Genomic DNA, 24,099 nt, shown 5'->3' on the forward strand with positions numbered 1-24,099 from the left:
CTTCTGAGGTGTCTCACATTTTCCTAGTAGTATAGGAAGGAATGGTAGACAGAAGGAATGGTAGAATGGTAGACCACATTGAGTGCTACGTCTTAGAGCTATGGGAGCTGTGGCCAACTGATTCCCCTTCGACCTCACTTCCCTAATATCAATGAAAGCTTGGTGCTTATAATCATGAAAATATGGAGAGAGGCAATTGGTCCACTGACTGCTTATCATAAACGCATTCAGGTCTGCTTGTTCTACCAACCTTTCTGAACTTTTGCCCTTGCTTCCGAGGAGGTATCTAGTGAGCTTCCACTGCAGAGACTACAGTTTCCGTAAACATTTATTTTCCTCTCCCTTTAACAGTTTGACATACATCTCCCAACACTGTTGTTCCGCTTCAATTTTGTGAAATTCTCATGATAGCACTTTTTTTGCCTTTGTTGAGTCATCTCTGAATGGTCTTTCCAAATAAATGTCATTCATAACAAGTCCATTAGTGATTACTCCATAGTCAGACTTAAAGAAAACACCCTACTTTGGAACAATTGAAATCCAAATAGAGAGTCTGCATTTTGGTAGAGTAGAAATGACATTGCACAGAAAGCTTGACTACAGTTCACATTATTAGATGGTGCTTCAGAAACCACCAGAAATGTCACACTCTGACGTACTCATGGATGACACAGACCGTCCAAAACGAGGGCGTTCAAGATTTGGACAGCACCGACAGAGATCAACTGACATCTTTTGGAAAAAAGTAGAGAGATACTTCCTGAACTTTTCTCCCACAAAAGCATAGATGACAGGGTTGATGCAACTATGCACCATTGAAATGGTTTCGGTCACTTGGCGTGCTATTTCTAAGTTGCTCACACAATCATTATTACAGAAAAAAGGATTCTGATAGCCCTGTAACAGAAAGGTGATGTTGTGTGGTACCCAGAAGATGAAAAAGACAATCATGATCACAAAAATAAGCCTGATAGCCTTCTGCTTTCTCTCATTTCGCCCCTTAATCAAAATGCTTACAATGTTCACGTAGCAGAAGAACAGAATGATCCATGGGAGGACCAAGCCTAGAATGAGCTTCATTAAAGGAACAAATTTTTTCCACATTTCTGAAGGATAAAAGGGTTCACATGAATAACCCTTCTCAAATCTCCATACAACTTTGAAAAATATAAACCCTGGCGTAGCAGCTAAAAATGCCAACACCCACATGATAAGACTTGTAATGATACCATAGACCACTGTCCTTGCTTTCAGCGCAAAGACAGCATGAACAACTGCCAGGTATCGATCGATAGTTAAAAGAACTATAAAAAAACTTCCGCTGTAGAAGCCTGCATCATAAATAGCTGAAAGGATCTTGCACATCGCCGCACCAAATACCCAATTCATGTGTGCTGCATAATAAGCCCAAAAGGGGAGTGACAAAATTAAGAGCAAATCAGAAATGGCCAAGTTGAGCAGGTAGATATCAGTCATGCTCTTGAGCTTCTTGTATCTGATGAGGATCAGCACAACCAGTCCGTTGCCCAGCAGGCCAGATATGAATACCAAAGAGTAAAGTGGTGGCAGGAAATGGGCAGCAAATGATGTGATTTCATAGTTTCGGACTGGTTCAACATCATCATAATCATATGTCGTGGTTTCCAGCCCATGATCTAGCATACTGGTGGAATTGTCCATCTTCTTCCCTGAGAATGAAGAACGTATTTAAATGAAACCAGGTAGCATAGTAAAATAGAAATATTATTCCCTGAGAATGAAAAATGAACTGTATTTACATGAAGTAGAACATCACCATAAAATAGAAACATGACACTATAATATAATCAGTGCTTAAATCTGCATACGATATATTGTGCTAAGGAAATACTGAATCTTTAGCTTGATGAATTTTGTGTGTGGTGTGGGTCAGTATATTGTTTGGCAGGTGAAAAATCAGCAACAACCAAAAGAAGATTTTAAAAATGTAAAACAGTGGCAGAAAATGAGAAGCAAACCAGTGTTGACATAATTCATTAGGCCTGACCACATTCCTCTCACCCCATTACATAAATCAGGACTCAAATTCTAGAAGATTCTGTTTGTCCCAATATGTGATATAGGGCACAATCCTAACCAGCACTGACATAGCTGTGCCAATGTGGCATGCACTGCATCCTGCAATGGGGAGGCAATCAAGGAGGCAATCAGTTTTTCAGTGTATTGCTATCAATCCTCTTTTTCTGGATCCAAATCCTCAATCATTTCATAGGATGCCACATCTAGATTTTCTCATTGCCTCTTTTGTATAGGGTTTTAGTTTCTAGAAGAAATATGTTTAAGCAGCTGCCTTATGTTGGGTCAGAACCAGTGGCGTCACTAGGGTTCGCGTCACCCAGTGCGGGATGCCAGTGCATCACCCCCCATGTAGTGGGCGGGGCAACACCTCAGGTGGTGGGCGTGGTGATGTAACATCACTCCACCCCCACTGGTTTTTTGGCTGTACCTTTTGATAGAACACATTCTGCATGAAATGACACATTGATTGATATATAGCATGATGGAATTTTTCCTCCGAACTGTGATTTTAGTGATTTTGGTCACTAGTGGTGTCTCTCTCTCTCTCTCTCTCTCTCTCTCTCTCTCTCACACACACACACACACACACACACCGGGTGTCAACTTACTAACACCTTATTGCAGCAGTTCTCAAACTTTGAGCACTGGGACCCACTTTTTAGAAAGACAGTCTGTCCAAGAGCCACCAGAAGTGAAGTCATGGTGGAAGTAACATCATCCGGCAAATTAAAATAAATAAGTATAAATAAAGTAAAACAAATAATTAAATAAGTAGAAGCCAGACCTGGTCCACCAAGTGAATTTCTTCTGTAGCCTGCCTGCAATAACACCCCTCCTCCAAAATCAGTAAGGTTTTCAGCCCTACCCAGTGCCCAGTTCAATTTAAGAACTTCTGTTTAAACCAGATCACTGTCAGGATCCACCTGGCTTTGCAAGTCTCAAAAAAGTTCACCTTATCAGCTGAAGCCTCTGTTTTGATTCTTTTTAGTGGGGGGGGGGAGGCTTCTGGAGCATTTGTTGAGCTCCAGTCCCATCCAATCAGGACCATTCTGGTGGCCTCATATTCCCCTTTGCCTGGCCTGACCACCAGCCAAGGCACGTTTGCTTACTTGCCAGTAAATGCAACTGTGAGACTTAGTTTCGCTTTCAATACATTCATCTGCTTGGAGGGAGGGACTTCTTTCTCAGGTGTTTTTGGGGGCTGCATTCATTGGATCAGGACCATTCTGGTGTCGTTGGATTCCTCTCAGCCTACCCTTTCCGATAGACTAAGGCAAGTTCGCCTGCTTGCGAGTAAACGCACGATACGGCTCACTTTCACTTTCCATAGAGATCCATGCATTTTTGTTCTCCAGTTTTTTTTGGCCATAACTTTTGATAGAAAGGAGGTATTTCACTCTGGATTTTTGCATTGCATTCCGCTCAAAATTCTGCATCCAACGGTATATAATATGATGGGGTTACTCCTAACCACCGTGATTTTAGCATGTCACCCCCCAAGTGCGCGTCACCTCCCCTGTGCACATCACCCGATGCAGACTGCAGCCCCCACCCACCCCTAGCGACGCCACTGGCAGAAACATTGGTCCATATAACTTACTATTGCCTATAACAGTGGTTCTCACACGTTTAGCACCAGGACCCACTTTTTCAACATTTAGTTAGAAATAATGGAGCCATTTAGTTATTTGATTTTTCTCTGTAAACCGCTTTGTGAACTTTTAGTTGAAAAGCTGTATATAAATACTGTTAATAACAACAACAACAACAACAACAACAACATGGGACTGCCTTAATGCATTCAAACAGGCATGCTTCATTATTACTGTACAGAGCACCCTACCTTGGAAATTGAAAGGACCAAGGATCAAATTCCAACCCATCATTGACAATTCTAATATTTAATTCTTTAGTTATTATCATACCACATCCCTCCATGAGTGACGTTTATGTCAATTCCTGACAGCCTGAGGGAGGCAAAATTGAATAGTTCAAGGGCAGCGTCTGACTCTCTCTCTCATGGTATAGCATTCTAATATTTTGTTTTTAAAAGGTTATGTTACTTCAACCAGCATGAATGATTCACCGTCTTTAATAGGAGACATCACTGGAAACCTGAGAAGAGGGACAGGCCCAGTCCATCTCCATAGTATGCCTGAGGCAACACTTCTCTTTGCCACACCACCAACACTCATGCACTGTTTATTCCCATCATGTGATCCCCAGGCCATGCCAGGCTGGGGACATAGTGGGACTAGATGGCACCTGCTGAACTCAGGCTTGACAAGTTCTCAGCTGAGCTGCTGATTTGAGAACCAAGAGCCACCACTGAGTGTCAAGCTGGTGAGCAGCCTAGTAGGCTGTCAAGCAGCACTGGGTGGGAGTGGGGTGCCCACAGGGTGCTACAGGGTGCCGGGCGGTGAGCCTCCCTCCCTCCTGCCCCACTCCCTCCCCACTTGCCTCCTCCTCGCCCTCCCTCCACCTCCCCCCTCCCCAAATGCCTCCTCCCTGCCTTCCCCCACACTGCCAGCTATCTCTCTGCTGCTCGCCTGGCGCTGGCCCAGCACCAGCCAGTGCTGGGCTAGCACTGGCGCTGAGCCGGTGCCCCAAGCTCAGGACTGGGCTCTGTCAATCTAATCCAGTTTGATTTCTAGTCATTCCATAAGCAAATGCACACTTTCCTTATGACTGTCTAAGGAGGGGATCTTGGGATCATGCTGAATAGCTCACTGAGAACATTACTTAGCATGCTTCAGTAGCAAAAGGGGCAATGCTTCTGCAGGGACGGAGCAACTGGTGGGGCCTTTCATGGCATGTGTCAGGAGCCCGGAGCCTTACAAGGGTCCATCAAGAATGATCCACACCTGCAAGTAAAATGCACCTTCAAGTAAAGTGAATGCAAAAATACTGTAGTAACTCTAAGTTTTACTAGTTCTGTATGCAACTTGTTTGCATATAGACATAGTAAAATATAGAGTTGTGGCACAATTGAATATCATTTGTTAACTCCAGTGGCCCTGTTGCAAGGTGTTGCAAGGTTCAAAAGCAAACTCAGTAGGCAAAAGTGGTGATTGTCTGCAAGCTTTATTTCATTGCCAGCAACGGGCTTCTCAGGGACTCCTTGTCCAAAGCGAAGAGAGAGCCATTTTCCCAGTCTGACCCTCCTGCTTATATTTCATTTTGGCTCCTTTGTCTGAGGAGTCTTACACTTCTCATTGGCTGGTGTTTGACATCATAGATGGGGCTTTCTTTGGGTTGGCTACAGATAACTTTACAAGCATTTGATTGGTTGGCTTCAAATTACAGGTTTCAAATAAGGCAAAAATATACATTGAGACATATACAATTTAAAGATTTCAAAAACGTAGATGGTACTGTAACCTCAATTATATTCCAAACTGCCTTTTTGGTATGTTCCTGTACTTATCTTTTGGCATTCTTCAACTTAGGTGTCCTTGGCATGTTGCAAGGAGCCACCTGTTTATCTCTCTAAATTCTTTCTTCCAGACACCATAGGGCTGTGTGCCAACCTTGTTTAAACCAAGTCCTCTGACTTGCCTCTATTCCATGTTGTGATTCTATATGTTGACCTGTTACTGTGATGTATAGTGGTATAAACATATATTTAATACAAGACAAACCAAACTCTTATTGTACAAAAGAATTTTAAGAACTCTTTCTCATTTTATTTGACCAAATTTCAGCTCTCTCTGTCAGCTTTAGCTCAGACAGAGGCTGTTCATAGATGTTTTAGCTCAATCAGGGGGCTTTCTCATAGATGCTTTTACTTATCTTATGTCTAGCTGTCTCCTGCAGGTGTTTGTAGAAAATGCTATTTCCATTTGCCAAACAAAATAAGCTGTCCGTACAATGTTGCTTAGACTTCTCTACTACAAGTTGCAAGTTTCTCCACTAAAATGTTGCAAACTTGTGTATTCTTAGCCTTATTTCATTTTCCCCGTTTCTTGTGCCAAGACAGATAACATTGCTCATCTCAGTGTTACAAATCCGTGGTTTCCCCGCATATTGTTGCCAAAGGTCTCTCTTTGAGTTGTAACTCCCTAGTTCTAATTCTGCAGACTTGGAGTTCTCAAGATCTACAGAGGAGATACAGGCTTTGTGAATGCTTTTGCCAGACATCTGCCTCTCAAGGTTGCATCTGAGTTACATTTTCAGAGTTGAGGCTTAAGCCTCTTTAACAGTGAAACCTAATAACATTTCCACCTTTCTGTGTATTTTTATGCTTTTACTAAACATTCTAATAACATCAGGCAATTGAACTTTACTCTAATAGCTAGTTTATATATTGGTTACACTTAAGGCATTGAAAAATATTTGCAAGCAAGCAATCCTTTGGCATTTCTATGAAACTTCTAAAATGCTTTGGTTCCAGTGTTCAATACATGCACTCAACACTGTTTTTTCTGGTTTAAAGAAGCTTAAATGCATTATGTTTTTAAAATGGCAACTGTTTCTCTGTTTAGAAGCAGGGAGCCTGAAATGCTGGGAGTTTCCCTCTCCCATTCTCCCTTTTCATGAAGCGTGCATTGTTCTCTTATCTGGATGGTACGCTGCCAAGAGCAACTTGGCAGTCTCTCAAAGCTGCCAGTTTTCTGGCTTGCTTCTAAGCAGAGACAGAGAAATAAAATGGATTTATTAAGTTCTAAGCATGTGTACATTTTCCCTATTTCTTAAGCATATAAATTAATAATTTGTTTGTGAGCATAGCATAAGCACTTGCTCCATTAAGCTTGTAAACATTTGGTTTGTTCTATAGCAGGGGTGCCCAAACCCTGGCCCTGGGGCCACTTGTGGCCCTCAAGGCCTCTCAATGCGGCCCTCACAGAGCCCCCAGTCTCCAATGAGTCTCTGGCCCTCTGGAAATTTGTTGGAGCCCGCACTGGCCCGATGCATCTGCTCTCAGCATGAGGGCGACTGTTTGACCTCTCACATGAGCTGTAGGATGAGGGCTTCCTCCACTGCTTGCTGTTTCACTCTGTGATGCAGTAGTGGCAGCAAAGGAAAGGCCAGCCTTGCTTTGTGCAAGGCCTTTTACAGGCCTTGAGCTATTTCAAGAACTTCAATCATTCATATAAGTTCATCTTTAATATAGTCATTTATGTAAACGTATGTAAATTTATTCAAATTTTAAATGTAAATTATTTATTTTTTTCCTCGGCCCCCAACGCAGTGTCAGAGAGATGATGTGGCCCTCCTGCCAAAAACTTTGGACAGCCCTGTTCTATAATAATAATAATAATAATAATAATAATAATAATAATAATAATAATAATAATAAACAACTTTATTTATATCCCACCCTTCTCCCTAAAGGGACCCAGGGCGGCTAACAACATATAAAAAACACATTTAAAAACATAAAATTAAGACAAGTAGCAGATAAAAACATTAAAAACACATTAACAGCGACCTTAAAAACAGTAGTCAGATTAAAAGACAGACTAAAAAGAGTACAAAAGAGCAAGTTACAGAGGAATCAGGCCTGTAAAAACTACACAATGTGTAAAAAATGTTAAAAGGCCAAAGAATCAGAAGGCTTGTGTAAACAGCAGTGTCTTCAGGCCTCGCTGGAAACTCTCAAGAGAGGGAGCCATTCTCAAGTCAAGGGGAAGGGAGTTCCATAATGTTGGTGCCACTACCGAGAAGGCCCTATTTCTTGCAGCCGCCCCCCGGACCTCCTTGGGTGGCGGCACTTGTAGAAAGGCCTTCTCTGATAACCTGAGAGGGCGAGCCGGATTGTACGGGAGTAGGCGGTCTCTAAGATATCCTGGCCCAGAGCAGTATAGGGCTTTAAAGGTCAAAACCAGCACCTTGAATTGGGCCCGGAAACAAATGGGCAGCCAATGTAGCCCCCGGAGAAGCGGACTGACAGAGTCAAACCGCTATAGCATAGCGTAGCATAAATGGCTGACTTTCATGACCTTGCCTCAGCCCTGCTGCACCAGAGTTGGATAGGATTGAGTTGTAAGTTAAGATTGACAGTGGAGATTAAGATTAAGACAGTGTAAGTTAAGATTGACAGTAAGTTAAGATTGGCAGTGGAGGACGGGGGGGGTGGGGTGGCAAGGGAGAGCAAAAGCCCCAGGTGCTGCACCCACTACACTGTTGCCTTCACCCACCACACTGCTTCCGCCTACCCTTCAAAACAGTTCTGTGAACAGGTGAAGCCCCACGTGGCTCTCCGAAAAGCCTTCTGGCGTGATCTTAAAGAGTACTTCCAGTTTTGTCAGGAAACTGGAAGTACTGTTTTAGATCACACCAGAAACTTCAGAAGGTTTTTTTTTAGTGCTCCAGAGCGTTGTGCAAGGCTCTATGCATCTAGGTAAGTATCCCCGCAGGGTCGGTGTCATGGGAGGAATGGCATGTTTGCGAACCTGCACCCCAGCGCGGCATGGGGGCCAGGTCCATTACTGAGATAGGCAGAAACAGCAGTTTGGGTTCCTTCTGTAGAGTTCGGCTTCTTACATTACCCTAGTAGCACAGGAAAGAGTGGCACTGGTATGGATCTATCAGTGGGACCTGTTGATAGGTGTTTGTAATCATGTAAATACGGATTGATAGACAGGTGCTTGGTCTATTGAAGTCTAGTGTCATAAATATGTTCAGGCTTGCTTACTCTGCCAGCCTTCCTACACTCTTGCTCACTTGGTTCCGATGGAGGAAGGGAAATTTAGTGAGCTTCCACTACAGAGGTTACACTTTCTTTCAATATATGTCTTACCCTCTCTCTTAAAAGTCTGGCACATATCTCCCAATTACAACACTGCTATTCAAGAAAACAAGGCACACAAACACAGAGACAAGCAAATCATTCTAGAAATAATTTCTCTGTTTTATCAGTTCAGATAGACTAATGTTCTGACACACAGCTACATTTTCTTGAAAGACATTACTATGACATCATGTTCCTTGTCTTTTTAAAGCCATCTCTGAATAACCTTTCCAAAAGGAATTTCATTCATAACAACTCCATCAGTCCATATTCTCACTTAAAGAAAACAACATGCTATGGAACAATTAAAATCTACATCGTTCAGGTGATCATTTCCTGAATTTTGGTACACACTACAGTGGAAAAAAGTTACACAAATGCTTGATCACAGTTAATGCTAGCTGTTAATACATAGCTGGAAGGTACTTTACAAACCAGTAGAAATGTCACGCTCTGATGTACTCATGGAGGAAAGAGACCTCTCAAAAGGAGCATGATCAAAACTTGGACAGAACCTATGCAGACAAACCATATATTTTCGGAACAAGGTGGAGAGGTATTTCCTAAATTTTTCCCCCACAAAAGCATAGATGACAGGGTTGATGCAACTGTGCATCATTGCAATGGTTTCGGTCACTTGGCGTGCTATTTCTAAGTTGCTCACACAATCATTATTACAGAAAAAAGGATTCTGATAGCCCTGTAACAGAAAGGTGATGTTGTATGGTACCCAGAAGATGAAATACACAATCATGATCACAAAAATAAGCCTGATAGCCTTCTGCTTTCTCTCATTTCGCCCCTTAATCAAAATTCTTACAATACTCACATAGCAGAAGACCATAATGATCCATGGGAGGACCAAGCCTAGAATGAGCATCATTACAGGAACAAATTTTTTCCACATTTCTGAAGGATAAAAGGGTTCACATGAATAACCCATCTCAAATTTCGGTAGAACTTTGTAAAATATAAACCCTGGCGTGGCAGCTAAAAATGCCAACACCCACATGATAAGACTTGTAATGATACCATAGACTACTGTCCTTGCTTTCAGCGCAAAGACAGCGTGAACAACGGCCAGGTATCGATCGATAGTTAAAAGGACTATAAAAAAACTTCCACTATAGAAGCCTGCATCATAAATAGCTGAAAGGATCTTGCACATCTCTGCACCAAATACCCAATTCATGTGTGCTGCATAATAAGCCCAAAAGGGGAGTGACAAAATTAAGAGCAAATCAGAAACGGCCAAGTTGAGCAGGTAGATATCAGTCATGCTCTTGAGCTTCTTGTATCTGATGAGGATCAGCACAACCAGTCCGTTGCCCAGCAGGCCAAATATGAACACCAAAGAGTAAAGTGGTGGCAGGAAATGGGCAGCAAATGATTTGACTTCATCGTTTCGGACTGGTGCAATGCCATAGTCATACTCATATGTCGTGGTTTCCAGCCCATGATCTAGTATACTGGTGGAATTGTCCATCTTCTTCTTCCCTGAGAATGAAGAACGTATTTAAATAAAACCTGATAGCATAGTAAAATAGAAACAGGATACTATAGTGTAAAGCCTAAGTCCGCAATCACTGTATAGTGCTAATGGAATGCTGAGTCTTTCACCTAATGCAGTGGTTCCCAAACTTTTTTGAATGGTGGCTCGCTTGACCTACTGGGCATTGGCTGCTGCTCCCCATTAGGGCTACAACCCTGTGCAGTGTATAGGGCAGTTGGTTTTTTTTGCAAAGATTCTGAGGCTCCCCTAGCTGGTTTCTGCAGTTTCTTGGGGGGGAGGCACAGTTCACAGTTTGTGAACCACGGGCCCAATAAGTTATATAGCTTGTGCAGGTCAGTATTCTACTCAGTAGACAAAATATCAGCAATGAAAAAGATCTGCTTTTAAAAAAGTAAAGCAGTGGCAGAAAATGGGAAACAAATTAGTGCTTATGTTTTATCTATAGTGCTTTAAGGGCCAAACTATATATGGGAGTTGGCACAGGGATTTTTTTCTTTACTTGTTTGGATGGTGCAGGGAGAAGAGTTCAAAAAACAGGCAGCACTACGGTGAGTGGTAACGAGGTGTTAGAACTTCGCCCCCATTATGCTTGCAACCCTGATTGTGCGCACGCCCCCAAGTACCATGTATAGGGGAATCTTTTTCTTCTTCTCCTACAAATAGTGTACAACCAGCATTGTAAATATGGCAAAGGTGATGTTCTGAAATTCCCAAAGCCTTCCACCCCCTACTCCCTGGTCATGGTTTCCTCCATTTTGTGCACTCCTTGTGCATTATTTAAGCAGATGGCAGGGACGGCTCAGAGTGAAGCAGCAGCAAAGACGGGCCCCACTGAGCTGGTAAGTCAGCAAGGTGGGTGGAACAGGGCAGGGGGGTGGGAGGATCAGGGAGGATCAGAGGGCTGGAGGCCTGTCACAGGCGGGAGGGGTGGCACCTGGCATAAGCAACTCATGCTGGATATTATCCCCTCCCGAGCGAACCAACATTCCCGCTTTGTTTCCTCGGACTTGCGCCAGCTAAAGAGCTGATGGAGGTCCAAGGAGACTCATTGGTGGTCAAGAGGTTTGCTGAGGGATAAGGGAAAATATATTCCCATCCCCTCCGAAGTGTAGTATTCCGCACCCCCTGACCGTAGTTCAGTGCAGCCTGTTTTGGCACAGGGAAATGCTATGCGGGGAAAAGGGTAGGATTGGGCTGCAAGAACATAAGACGAGACTGCTGGATCAGGCCAGCAGACCATCTGGTTCAGCTGCCTGAATCTCACAGTGGCTCACCAAATGCCTCAGGGAGCACACAAGACAACAAGAGAGCTACATCCTGTTGCCACTCCCTTGCACATTGCATTCTGAAGGAGCCTTTTCCTAAAACCAGAAGGTTGCACAAATCTATCATGGCCTGTAACCTGCAATAGACTTTTGTTCAAGAAATCTGTCTAATCCCCCTTTAAGGGCATCTAGGCCAGATGCCATCACCCCATCCTGTAGCAAGGAGTTCCACAGACTAATTACATGTTGTGTAAAGAAATATTTTCTTTTGTCTGTTCCAACTCTCCCAACATCATGGGAGATGTCACCTTGTCCTGGCGTTGTGTGAGAGAGAAAAGAACAACCCTCTATTCACTTTATCCATCCCCTGCATAATTTTGTACTTCTCAGTCATGTCCCCCCCTCAGGCACTTTTTTTCTACACTAACGTTATAGACTTTCCTGACTCTATTGCAATCAAACAGACTTCAATTTTTTAGAGCAGACCACACTAACTTAGAAATTCAAAGGAGTAGAACAGGTTGTGCCTCGTTACTCACTGGGGTTCCATTCTGGAGTTCTGTTCAGTGAATACCAACTCAGTGGAAAAATAGCTTTAAAGCAGCCATTTTCAACCATTGTGCCATTGAACACTGGTGTGCCGCAAATGGTCTGCAGGTGTGCCATGGGAGTTTGGGGGAGGGTTATTTAATAGTAGGGCCATTGGGTGATGTAAGCCCCGCACCAACAGCATGGTGTGCCTTGTTAATTGTCAAAAAACTGATTGTGTGTCTTGACAATTTTAGGACCTTGTCAGTGTGCAGTGAGACGAAAAAAGTTGAAAATCACTGCTTTAAAAACTCACTTCCAGGTTCTTTGCTCTTCCATTGTCACCCCAGAAAGCATTGATATATATGCTATTTGGCATTCAGCCACTAGATGGGGTGAATAATGGAATCTAGTGGAAGAAATTAAAAAATTTTAACAGCATGAAAGCAGGAAATTGCATTTTGGTGCCTTTTTCTTGTTATAAATCATTTAACAGTGGACCTTGGTATCAGTGGTGAGTTAAATCAGTGGATACCAAATCACTGGATACTGAGATCCCACCTGTATTTATGGTACTGTATCATCTATGAATGGCTTAAGTGGCATAGAGTCAATTCCTGACTGCCCAAGGAGACAAACCAGGAAGCTCAGAGTTCAGGATGTGAGTCTGGTTGGCAGGCTGAGGTTCTGGTGAGCTAGGATGGAGTGATGAAATGCAGAGTCTCCTGGAACAGGAGGGTAGGAACAGGGGGCTGTAACAGAGAGGAGGAGCAGATTGCTGCATTAGAAAGCAAGGGTAAGGACGCATGGCAGAAGGCTGGAAGCTAGCTCTAGAGGAGCTCTTGAGGCAGAGTTTATGCATGAATAACAGCCCAATCCTATGGTTTTTTGCTGTCACAGAATGCAGCAGCACCAAAATGGGCTATGCTGCATATTATGGGGGAGGGGCTGATTGGGAGATTGGGGAGAGGTAAATAAAATTACTTTCCCTTACATCCTCATAAGCCTCCGGCCAGTGGGTCTCTGTGGACCTGTGCCTGCTCTTCAGCTGTCTGAGGAGACAAAGGGGCATGATGGCTCACTCCAGAGGAGACAGCATCCAGTGCAAGCTGTCTGAGTCTGGTGCCACCCCTTTCCACCTCTGACACACTTTCCATCCTTCCCCATTTCACCCTCGCTGTGCCTTGTTCACCCCTGCTGCCAACTCACCATCATCAGTGGTTGGTTGGCAACCTTCAGTCTCGAAAGACTATGGTATAAGCCTACAGCACCCGGTATTCCCAGGCGGTCTCCCATCCAAGTACTAACCAGGCCCCACGGTGCTTAGCTTCCGAGATCAGACAAGATCGGGCATGTGCAGGGTAACAGTTGGTGTCAGTGGGCATTCCTCTTCCTGATGTCATGCATTGGGCCTCTCCAGCAGCAGCTACTCATGTTTTCGGATCACTGGCTGGAAAGTGTTATGCCACCGGAACGTTAGTTCCAGCAGACCACGAAGATAGGATTGGGTCTAGTTCAGACTAAAGGACTCACAAGGATTTAGCTAGTCTCAGCCCTTCTCGGATCTAGCAAGGTTTTGATTCATGGCCTAACTTCAGCCTGCTTCCTCTCTCTCCTGAGTCAGCCCAAGGGAAGCAACTCCTCAGGCAGCCAAGTGACCATTTCTTCATCGGTTTTGACCCTTGGCCCAAATTTGGCACTCCAACTGCTATTGGGGTCCTTGGGATTACAGAGGGGAGTGTATAGCTGAGCCAGGGGTCTTGATGCATTTCCCTAAAGATTCCACAAGATCTCAGGATCTTTGGCAGGAACATCTATAAGAGGGGCAAACCCTGGTAGTCCTCCAAAGACCTGGCATGACAGGGTCTTCGTTGGGTACCTGGGTCAACTGCAGGGCCCAACACATTCTCCTCAGCTATAGTTGAATTCTGCCACATATATGGGATATATAATTGGAAAGTGGAGAAGCCCAGGAAGGTAGCATGTTGTACTTGGGGAACCTGTGATTTCAGGAAGAGCTTGAGACATCTGTTCAAATGTTTTAAAATAACATCTATGTTTCCTGATGTCAGAAGTTTCAAAACCTTCCACAAAATTTGGAGGTTTTTTAAAAGCCACCATAATAGAAATTTAGACACAATGCAGACCATAGTGTAGACCAATACTATATACTATAGTGTATACAGTACTACATACTATACTATACCAAATACTATAAATTGTTCATACTAGCCCAAATAGTATGAACAAAATCAAGAAGATCCTAGCATGATATACCAGAAGCCATTATTCATGGTGCTGGCCATTTTTTTTAAAACTCATATTACCTTAAGGCAGTGGTTCTCACACATTTAGCACTGGGACCCACTTTTTAGAATGAGAATCTGTCAGGACCCACCAGAAGTGATGTCATGACTGGAAGTGACATCATCAAGCAGGAAAATTTTTAACTATCCTAGGCTGCAATCCTACCCACACTTACCCAGGAGTAAGCCCCATTTACTAGCATTGTTAAAAGAATATACATAGTAGCTTGTTAAAAGTACAAGTCTGCAACATTTCCCCAAATGCAGCACATGCCATGATAGCATCAAGTATAATATATTAAAAATAAAATATTGAAATGAATGGGGACCCACCTGAAATTGGCTCACAACCCACCTAGTGGGTCCCAACCCACAGTTTGAGAAACACTACCTTAAGGTGATGTTGCATCTTGGAGCACTATAAGTATTTATAATGGCACTTGTCAGATGGCAGGTGCACACTGAAGCTTTCCCACCACCAATACAAGCATCAGGAAAAAACCCTATAATAAATAAGTCTCCAAAAATAAACCCCAAAATTTAATCCTGTGGGTCCTTTCCCCCTTTTATTTCATAATGAATAGAAGCTAAATCAAACTTAACCCATCCAGTTTTGTTTCTATTCGTTGTGAAAACAAATACACCCAACTTTATTGACTAGCCAGAAAATAGATCTTAGAGTCAGGCAGGCTAGCTTACCAAAAATATCAGCTCAGCATGCTGCAGCAGTGAAAAGCCTTGAGAATTGTAGAGAACAAAACACCTAGTGTTCAATGCCTTTTTTATCAATGTATACACTTTTATATACATTTTCTGGTACGAAAATAAAATGGCAAAGATAAGTCCCCAAAGACTACTTACCACTTTCATTTCCACATGTCACACTGGAATAAATGGGGTTTTACAGGTGCAAAGATTTCTTGAAAACAATTTGAGAGGCAAGTAAACCAGAAATGAGCTAGCTAGGTAACATCTAGCTTGCTAGAAAAAGTGTGACTGCATTTGGACAATTGTGTATAGCTCTGGTTGCCACCAGTCTCAACAGGTCTTGCCAGTCCATAAGGCCACCTTAGGCAGAGAGCCTCAGACCTTGGTGGTGGGGAGGGGACACATGGGAAAGGGTTGATGCTTTGTCTCCATGACTAGCCTAAAGGTTTCCCAGAGGCACCTGGTTGGCCACTGCTAGAAATTGGATGTTGAAACAGATGGACCTTCTGCAAAGTTTGAATGTTCTTATGATAGCCTCCCAAATGGCCTTCTCCCTAGGAATTGTACTGAATAAACCAGAGCACCACTGCCAGAATGCGGAGGCCTGAATGCCTTTGAGGCATCAATTGTCAGTAAAACTTCCATCCATCAAAACATATTTGCATGATTATGGAAGGCAGCTCTGACTAGCAATATTCAGTATGACTGAAGGTTTGATGTCACAGAGGTAGGCATGAGGTAAGGAACCAGAGAAGGCAGCCATTAGATTGTGGAAGCTGAAGCAAGGTCGAACGGGGAAAGCAGTTATTTTAGGAAAGAATGTGTAGAGGAGGCAAAATCTCAAGAAGTGGAAACTTTCACCAAAGACCAACTGAGGAAGGAATGGCACAAAAGAAAGAGAAAATAAAGAGCAAGGGTATTTGGGTGGGAATTGCAGAAAAATAGAGGCTATTGCTGAACCCAAATTCATCCAATGCTCTTTCATATGAAAATTTAGTATATTTGGCTTGGTTCGTTATCTCTCAGATTGTTACTCTCTAAGCATTTGACTCTGAAGTTCAGAGCTCTCCGTTTTGATCTTCAGAGTACTCTGCCTACATGTTCATTTCTTCCAAGAAGTGATGTGAGTTCTGGACCGTTACTCATTTCCAAACTTTCACCTACACATCACTGTACTTGTACAGAAGGGTGGGGTTTTGGCAAACAGCCAAAGCAGACTGTGAAGAGCTTCATAATGTTCTCTCTGAACTAGCAGATTGGGCAACAAAATGACAAGTGTCATTTAATGTTGATATGAGAAAAGTGATGCATATTGGAGCAAAAACTCCAAGCTTCACACATCCACCAGTGGGGTCTGATCTGCTGATGATGATTCAGAACAGAGTCCTTGGTGGATCGCTCTGTGAAAACATTGACCCAATGTGCAGCTGTGATGAAGAAGACAAATTCCATGCTATGAATCATTAGGAAAGGGATCAAGAATCATGCTGCTAATGCCCCTATACACATCTGATTGCCAAACCTCAAGAAGGATGTTGTAGACCTGGGAAAAGGGCAAAAAGAGCAACCAAAAGGATCAGAGACTAGAGCACTATTCTTACAAGGTAAGGCTATAGCAGCGGTTTTCAAACTCTCCGGGAGTTTGAAAATCGCTGTAAGTCCTTGCAGGGGAGAGACAGCGGGGGCTGGGGGAAGGCAGCGGTGTGTTCCCCAGGATTGCGCCGCTCAGGGGGCTGCAGGGGCTTGGGTGCACTTACCAGAGTCTCCTGCAGCCTCCTGGGGTGTGGGGAGCCCTGCGCGACCTTCTGCAGGGCTCCCTGCAGCTTCAGAAGTGAAAGTGGAGCGATCACGCTCCACCTCAGTTTTGCGGAAGTGGAGCGCAATCGCTCCACTTTCACTTTCGAAGCTGCAGGGAGCCCTGCAGAAAGTCACGCAGGGCTACCCACCCCCCGGGAGGCTGCAGGAGGCTCTGGTAAGTGCACCCAAGCCCCTGCAGCCTCCTAAGCAGCGTGATCCTGGGAATCATGCTGCTGCCTCCTCCCTGCCTCCTGGCTGCCCCCGCCCCTTAAGGGGGCAGAGGCCAGGGCCCACAGGCTGGGACGTTACGACGCCCCAGTCTGAAAAACCCTGGGCTACGGCATTTGAGGCTTTTCAGCTTGGAAAAAATGTGAAGGAAGGACACAATTGAGACTTATGCATGATGTAGTGAGAGACATGTTTTTCTTCCAATATTAGAACCAGGAGTCACCCAATGAAACCAATGAGGAGGAGATTTAGCACAAATAAAAGCACATAATTCACCAAGCACATAATTAGTCTGTTAAATTTATTACCACAAGATCTGGTGATGGGCATCAGCTTGGATGAATGTAAAACGGGATTGCACATGGAGGGCAGGTCTATCAATGGCTAATAAACATGATGGTGATGTTCTATTGCTATTTCTAGGTTCAGCGGCCATGTGCCTCTGAATGCCAATGACTGGAGAGAACATAAGAACATAAGAACAGCCCCACTGGATCAGGCCATAGGCCCATCTAGTCCAGCTTCCTGTATCTCACAGCGGCCCACCAAATGCCCCAGGGAGCACACCAGATAACAAGAGACCTCATCCTGGTGCTCTCCCCTACATCTGGCATTCTGACTTAACCCATTCCTAAAATCAGGAGGTTGCGCATACACATCATGGCTTGTACCCCATAATGGATTTTTCCTCCAGAAACTTGTCCAATCCCCTTTTAAAGGCGTCTAGGCTAGACGCCAGCACCACATCCTGTGGCAAGGAGTTCCACAGACCGACCACGCGCTGAGTAAAGAAATATTTTCTTTTGTCTGTCCTAACCCGCCCAACACTCAATTTTAGTGGATGTCCCCTGGTTCTGGTATTATGTGAGAGTGTAAAGAGCATCTCCCTATCCACTCTGTCCATCCCCTGCATAATTTTGTATGTCTCAATCATGTCCCCCCTCAAGCGTCTCTTTTCTAGGCTGAAGAGGCCCAAACGCCGTAGCCTTTCCTCATAAGGAAGGTGCCCCAGCCCCGTAATCATCTTAGTCGCTCTCTTTTGCACCTTTTCCATTTCCACTATGTCTTTTTTGAGATGCGGCGACCAGAACTGGACACAATACTCCAGGTGTGGCCTTACCATAGATTTGTACAACGGCATTAGAATACTAACCGTTTTGTTCTCAATACCCTTCCTAATGATCCCAAGCATAGAATTGGCCTTCTTCACTGCTGCCGCACATTGGGTCGACACTTTCATCGACCTGTCCACCACCACCCCAAGATCTCTCTCCTGATCTGTCACAGACAGCTCAGAACCCATCAGCCTATATCTAAAGTTTTGATTTTTTGCCCCAATGTGCATGACTTTACACTTACTGACATTGAAGCGCATCTGCCATTTTGCTGCCCATTCTGCCAGTCTGGAGAGATCCTTCTGGAGCTCCTCACAATCACTTCTGGTCTTTACCACTCGGAAAAGTTTGGTGTCATCTGCAAACTTAGCCACTTCACTGCTCAACCCTGTCTCCAGGTCATTTATGAAGAGGTTGAAAAGCACCGGTCCCAGGACAGATCCTTGGGGCACACCGCTTTTCACCTCTCTCCATTGTGAAAATTGCCCATTGACACCCACTCTCTGCTTCCTGGCCTCCAACCAGTTCTCAATCCAGGAGAGGACCTGTCCTCTAATTCCCTGACTGTGGAGTTTTTTCAGTAGCCTTTGGTGAGGGACCGTGTCAAATGCCTTCTGAAAGTCCAGATATATAATGTCCACGGGTTCTCCCAAATCCACATGCCTGTTGACCTTTTCAAAGAATTCTATAAGGTTTGTGAGGCAAGACTTACCCTTACAGAAGCCATGCTGACTCTCCCTCAGCAAGGCCTGTTCGTCTATGTGTTTTGAGATCCTATCTTTGATGAGGCATTCCACCATCTTACCCGGTATAGATGTTAGGCTGACCGGCCTATAGTTTCCCGGGTCCCCCCTCTTTCCCTTTTTAAAAATAGGCGTGACATTTGCTATCCTCCAATCTTCTGGTACCGTGGCCGTTTTGAGGGACAAGTTGCATACCTTAGTCAAGAGATCTGCAACTTCATTCTTCAATTCCTTAATAACCCTTGGGTGCATGCCATCAGGGCCCGGTGACTTATTGATCTTTAATTTATCAATGAGGTCTGAAACATCTTCTCTTTTAACCTCTATCTGACTTAACTCCTCGGTTAGGAGGGGCCGTTCGGGCAGCGGTATCTGCCCGAGGTCTTCTGCCGTGAAGACAGATGCAAAGAACTCATTTAATTTCTCTGCCATCTCTAAGTCTCCTTTTATCTCCCCTTTCCCTCCCTCACCATCCAGAGGGCCAACCGCTTCTCTGGCGGGCTTCCTGCTTCTAACATATTTGAAGAAGCTTTTATTATTCCCCTTAATGTTGCTGGCCATGCGTTCCTCATAGTCTCGCTTGGCCTCCCCTATCACCTTCTTACATTTCTTTTGCCACAGTTTATGTTCCTTTTTATTCTCCTCATTAGGGCAAGACTTCCATTTACGGAAGGAAGCTTCCTTGCCCTTCACAGCCTCTCTAACTTGGCTGGTTAGCCATGCGGGCACTCTCCTGGATTTAGTGGAACCCTTCTTTCTTTGCGGTATACACCTCTGCTGGGCCTCTATTACTGTTGTTTTAAGCAGCCTCCATGCACTCTGGAGAGACTGGACTCTTTTTACCCTCCCTTTCAACCTCCTTCTAACCAGCCTCCTCATTTGAGGGAAGTCCACCCGTCGGAAGTCAAGGGTTTTTGTTAGAGATTTGCCTGGTATTCTTCCCCCAACGTGCACGTCAAAACGGATCGCAGCATGATCACTGTTCCCCAATGGCTCAGTAACGTTTACATCTCTAACCAGGTCCTGCGTACCGCACAAAATTAAATCCAGAGTCACCTGTCCTCTGGTGGGCTCCGTGACTAGCTGATCTAAGCCACAGTCATTTAGCACGTCAAGAAATCCGGTTTCCTTATCGTGACCAGAACACAAATTGACCCAGTCAATATGAGGATAATTGAAGTCCCCCATGATTACAACCCTGTCCTTCCTTGTCACCTCCCTGATCTGTTTCCTCAGGCCTTTCTGATGCCTTTCTCTCCTGTTTGTGGGCTTTCCAGAGGCAATTGGTTGCCCTCTGTGGAAAAGAGAATGTTGTTACCCGTAATGTAAGTGAAAAACTAATGTAATGTGCATTTCAATAAGAGTCCTTCTTTAAAGTTGTTGGGGTCCATACCATGGAGGCCTGTTGGGTCCTCAAAGGGTAGCAGCAGGGCACTGCCAGGTTTAGCTCCAGCATGGGCAACCCAGCCCCAAAGGCCTCAGTACAGTTGTGGGGGAAGGGGGTTGCATCACCCGGTTCCTTCTCCCCTAAGGTCACAGGGTCTCTAAACCTTGTGGCTCCTGGCTCGGGCTGGCCGGCTTCTACTCCAGCTGGCAGCCTAGTCAACACTGACCCTCATCCTCGGGTGGGCTGAGTTTTATGCGGGAGGCCGGCCTCCTCAGGCCCCACTCCTTCCTCCTCAGGGGAGGCCTGCCCCTGGAGTCCTGCGCCTTCCAATCCACCCACACCTAGTCCAGACCCAGCCCTTCCACTGGCTGCTCCTGTGTTTGGGACTGTGGCCATGGCTTCAGCCCTGGAAAGGAGCTGAGCCCCTGGTGGGTGTTGCCCCAGGGGAGACTATGCTTATTTTGCTCAGTTGAACCAGACACTCTGGATCATATCCTTCTTCGGTGCACTGCTCATCACAATCTCAGGTTTCACTTACTTGATTCTTTTCTTTCTTCTCTTCCTGTTTCCCTTGTTGATCCTTTCCCAATTCTTCTTAGTGATTATTCCCCTCCTATTACCAACTTGGTGGCGGAATTTTTAGCGGTAGTCTCCAAGGCCAAAGTTCAAAGTTAGCATCTTTAAAGCTGTTCTATTTATTATGTTATTTATTCTCTCCAATCTTAAATATGCCAATAAAGGGTGTGCTGTATAATAGTTTGGGTAAAACTTGGGTTAAAAATGTTCCTCCCATGACCCATTACTCTCTTCCATCTTCTAAAGAACACCGCTCTGGAGCAGTTGTGACACAACCCTCTCGACACACTACCTTATCTCTTCCTATAACTACCCTTATCTCCACTTGCTGTTTTACTCCTGTACTGTATTTCATCTTCTGCCTTTTAGCAAGTTCCTGCCATCTCCACACCACATTCTTCACCTATCTTTTTTCTGCACCAGCTGTTTCATTTTGAAACTAACACCTTTAAATCACAGTAGCTGCGCAGAGAGTCAGACATGACCTCTGAGAGGAATTTTAATAGGGGATACAAAGTTTCTCTTGGGTTGCTTCCCTTCTCCATTGGATCATAATTTCTACAAATTACAGGTTGAGCCTCATTATTCCGTTCCAAGCACTCATGTGGTTGGCAAAAAAAACAAAAAAAAAACAAGCACTATAGCAAATCAATTTAAAAAACAAAGTTTCTTTGCTCCAGTGATTTAAAAACAGACTTGCTGACCTTTGTGATGTAAGATAAGAGTTATTAAGAAAACAATCCATCAATCAGTCCTCTAAGAGCTTAGAAAGGAGCTTCACTCAGCCCCTCCCTTCACCAATGCAAAGTGATCACTTTTCTTTTATGTGCTATGGGGAAAGGGAGGGGTCACCTGGAGAGAGAAGGTCTGATGGATTGTCAGCCAGCTGCCCCCCCTCTCTCATTAATGAGGCTATTGTTAAAGGACTTTTCAGTTTTTTAAACTGATTTTAAAGGGATGCATTTTTCCGCTTCTCCAGGGATCAGCACATTCCTTCTCATTTGCAGGGGGTCATTCATTCTGAGTCAAATCCGTGTATAAAAAAATCTGTGTATAAATAGGCTGGACCTGTACTATACATAAAAATATGTAGGTGTACACAAAATGTGAATGCTAGTCTCCACACAATATACGTAAACATTTTCTGAGATCCCTGGAAATTTTTGGCTCCTCTCCTTTGGCTCCCAGGCCACCTTTTTTTACCTCAGGCCCAGGTAAAATGTACTCCCTGCAACCCCCTTTCATGGGCTATGGAGGCAGACTCCAACTGGAGCAAATTGTAAATCAAGTTTCCTTTGCACTGCTGTAAAATGGTACTGTGTCAATGAAAAGTGGCTTCTGTGGTAGCCAAGGTGTGCTTCTTATAGTAAAATTGTCAGGCTTCTTACCTTCTGGTAACTGTTTTAATTCAGCGCAAGAAATGAGAATTCAAGGACTCCTGTACCAAAAGCTCTTCCAGCAAATGAAGAAGCCAGGCTCAAGTTGCTTGCAATTCACATAGGTGCCATGTCGCTAGTCAAACTGTTCTGAGATGTGTACAACTTCAAGCAGCTGTGCAAGAAATATGCAACACTGATATCCAGTTTTCTTGGAAGCCAAGCTGTAAATATTGATAAAACAGATAGGCGCATGCATTAGCATGTGTTCTGCTTACAGTCTGCACACAAATCATGGGCATAAATTCATACTTCCTGTATAATATCTAAAGTGAAGCAGAAGGGGGGGGGGGAATTGGTCCACATTGAGCACCTTCCAGATAAGGAAGTTCAGGGGGAGGTGTTGGCAATTCTGGCACAAGAGAAAAGCTTTACATTGGGCTTCTAATAGCAGGGCTAGGCACTTTTAGATATTAACTATGCAGTATTTTTTAAACATGCATATCCAATCCCTGCACACACATAAATTCTCAACTGGACTTACACAACAACAAATACAGCAAACCAACTCAAAAAACACACAATAATCACAAAAGCTGAGGGCAGTATCTCAAAGCCTCATGTTTCAGTCCCAGTGGCCTGAAGGCTGAAACACCTGCGGAAGAGAAATGTTTTCATGGCTTTTCTAAGCAGACAAGGGGTTATAGCTGAGAAAGGTCTTGTCTCAGATTAAGACATTTCTGCCCAATGGTACATATATGCAACAGGGACCAAATGTGTACACCTGTGGGCCGGGCAAAAATAGGTTAATTAGATTGTCTTCCAAATATTCTGGCACCTGAAGGTGGGCTTCAATTCCTGATAATAATTCAGAGGGAGGAGCAGAGAAGCAAGGAAACTTCTAGATTAGTCTGTAACATTTGCATCCCAGTCCTTTGCAGGCCATTGTGCTGGGCCTCTTATGACAACAGAAGACACTTCTGCTGTCATTAAATGGCTTTGGATGGAGCACACAGTGTTCCATCGGTGGCTATTTTGTGAGCACTGCTGCAACAAATGGCAATGTCACAGCTCAGCCGATGGACTCCACCACACCTGCTGGATCAGGTAAGATAGTGGTGGGGAAGGGCAGAACAGGCAGGATGAGGGCAGGGGCGGAATGGTGTGGGAGGGGATGTGTAGTAGTACGTGCAACCTGTGTCTGTAGGCTGTCCCCTTCCTTGCTTCCTAACATGCCCCTTTCTCTCCTGAGACTTGCCCCAGCTCATGAGTTGGCACAGATCTGAGAAGACCCATTGGCAAGCAGGAGTCTTACCCGAAGGTAAGGAAAAATATTTTCCCTTACCTCTCCCAAGCCTCTCCCAATCTCCCCCCCCCCGTCCAATGGTGCAGCTGCATCATCGGGGGGGAGGGGAAAGGATAGGATCGGGCTGTTAGTCTTTTTCATATGCAACATGCTTCACAATTTGTTCATTCGGTTTAATTTATGTATTATTTGAACTGGTGTTTTTTTTTTTCTTTATACCACTTTTCTGCACATGGTTGTTCAAGTCACATAGGCCTGTCCTCCTTCCTTTTCCAAAGCTGATGCAAAAGTAATTTAAGAGTACGTTTTTCTTTCTTGGTGGGCCACTGTGAGATACAGGAAGCTGGACTAGAAGGGCCTATGGCCTGATCCAGCGGGCTGTTCTTATGTTCATATCTGAACAAAGCTAACAAACAGTTGCAGTTCAGGGTGTTGGCTACCAATTTGTTCAAAGTCCTGG

At 44.4% G+C, this 24,099-nt stretch overlaps 2 protein-coding genes across 2 annotated transcripts; both read right to left on the minus strand.

Moving 5' to 3' along the window:
* Positions 1 to 624: 624 nt before the first annotated feature.
* Positions 625 to 22,404, minus strand: LOC136652246 (C-C chemokine receptor type 5-like). The gene is made up of 2 exons (XM_066629174.1): positions 22,346 to 22,404; positions 625 to 1,688 (listed from the first exon to the last, which is right to left on the minus strand). Exon 2 carries the CDS (start codon positions 1,678 to 1,680, stop codon positions 625 to 627), a length of 1,056 nt encoding a protein of 351 aa, XP_066485271.1. The 5' UTR covers positions 1,681 to 1,688; positions 22,346 to 22,404.
* On the minus strand, positions 8,911 to 22,431 carry LOC136651007 (C-C chemokine receptor type 5-like). The gene is made up of 2 exons (XM_066627039.1): positions 22,346 to 22,431; positions 8,911 to 10,288 (listed from the first exon to the last, which is right to left on the minus strand). The coding sequence occupies exon 2, from the start codon at positions 10,275 to 10,277 to the stop codon at positions 9,219 to 9,221; it is 1,059 nt and encodes a 352-aa protein (XP_066483136.1). The 5' UTR covers positions 10,278 to 10,288; positions 22,346 to 22,431; the 3' UTR covers positions 8,911 to 9,218.
* Between the last annotated feature and the right edge of the window lie 1,668 nt (positions 22,432 to 24,099).

This window comes from Tiliqua scincoides, chromosome 5, assembly GCF_035046505.1.
Source record: "Tiliqua scincoides isolate rTilSci1 chromosome 5, rTilSci1.hap2, whole genome shotgun sequence".
In the NCBI taxonomy this organism is placed as follows: Eukaryota; Metazoa; Chordata; class Lepidosauria; order Squamata; family Scincidae; genus Tiliqua; species Tiliqua scincoides.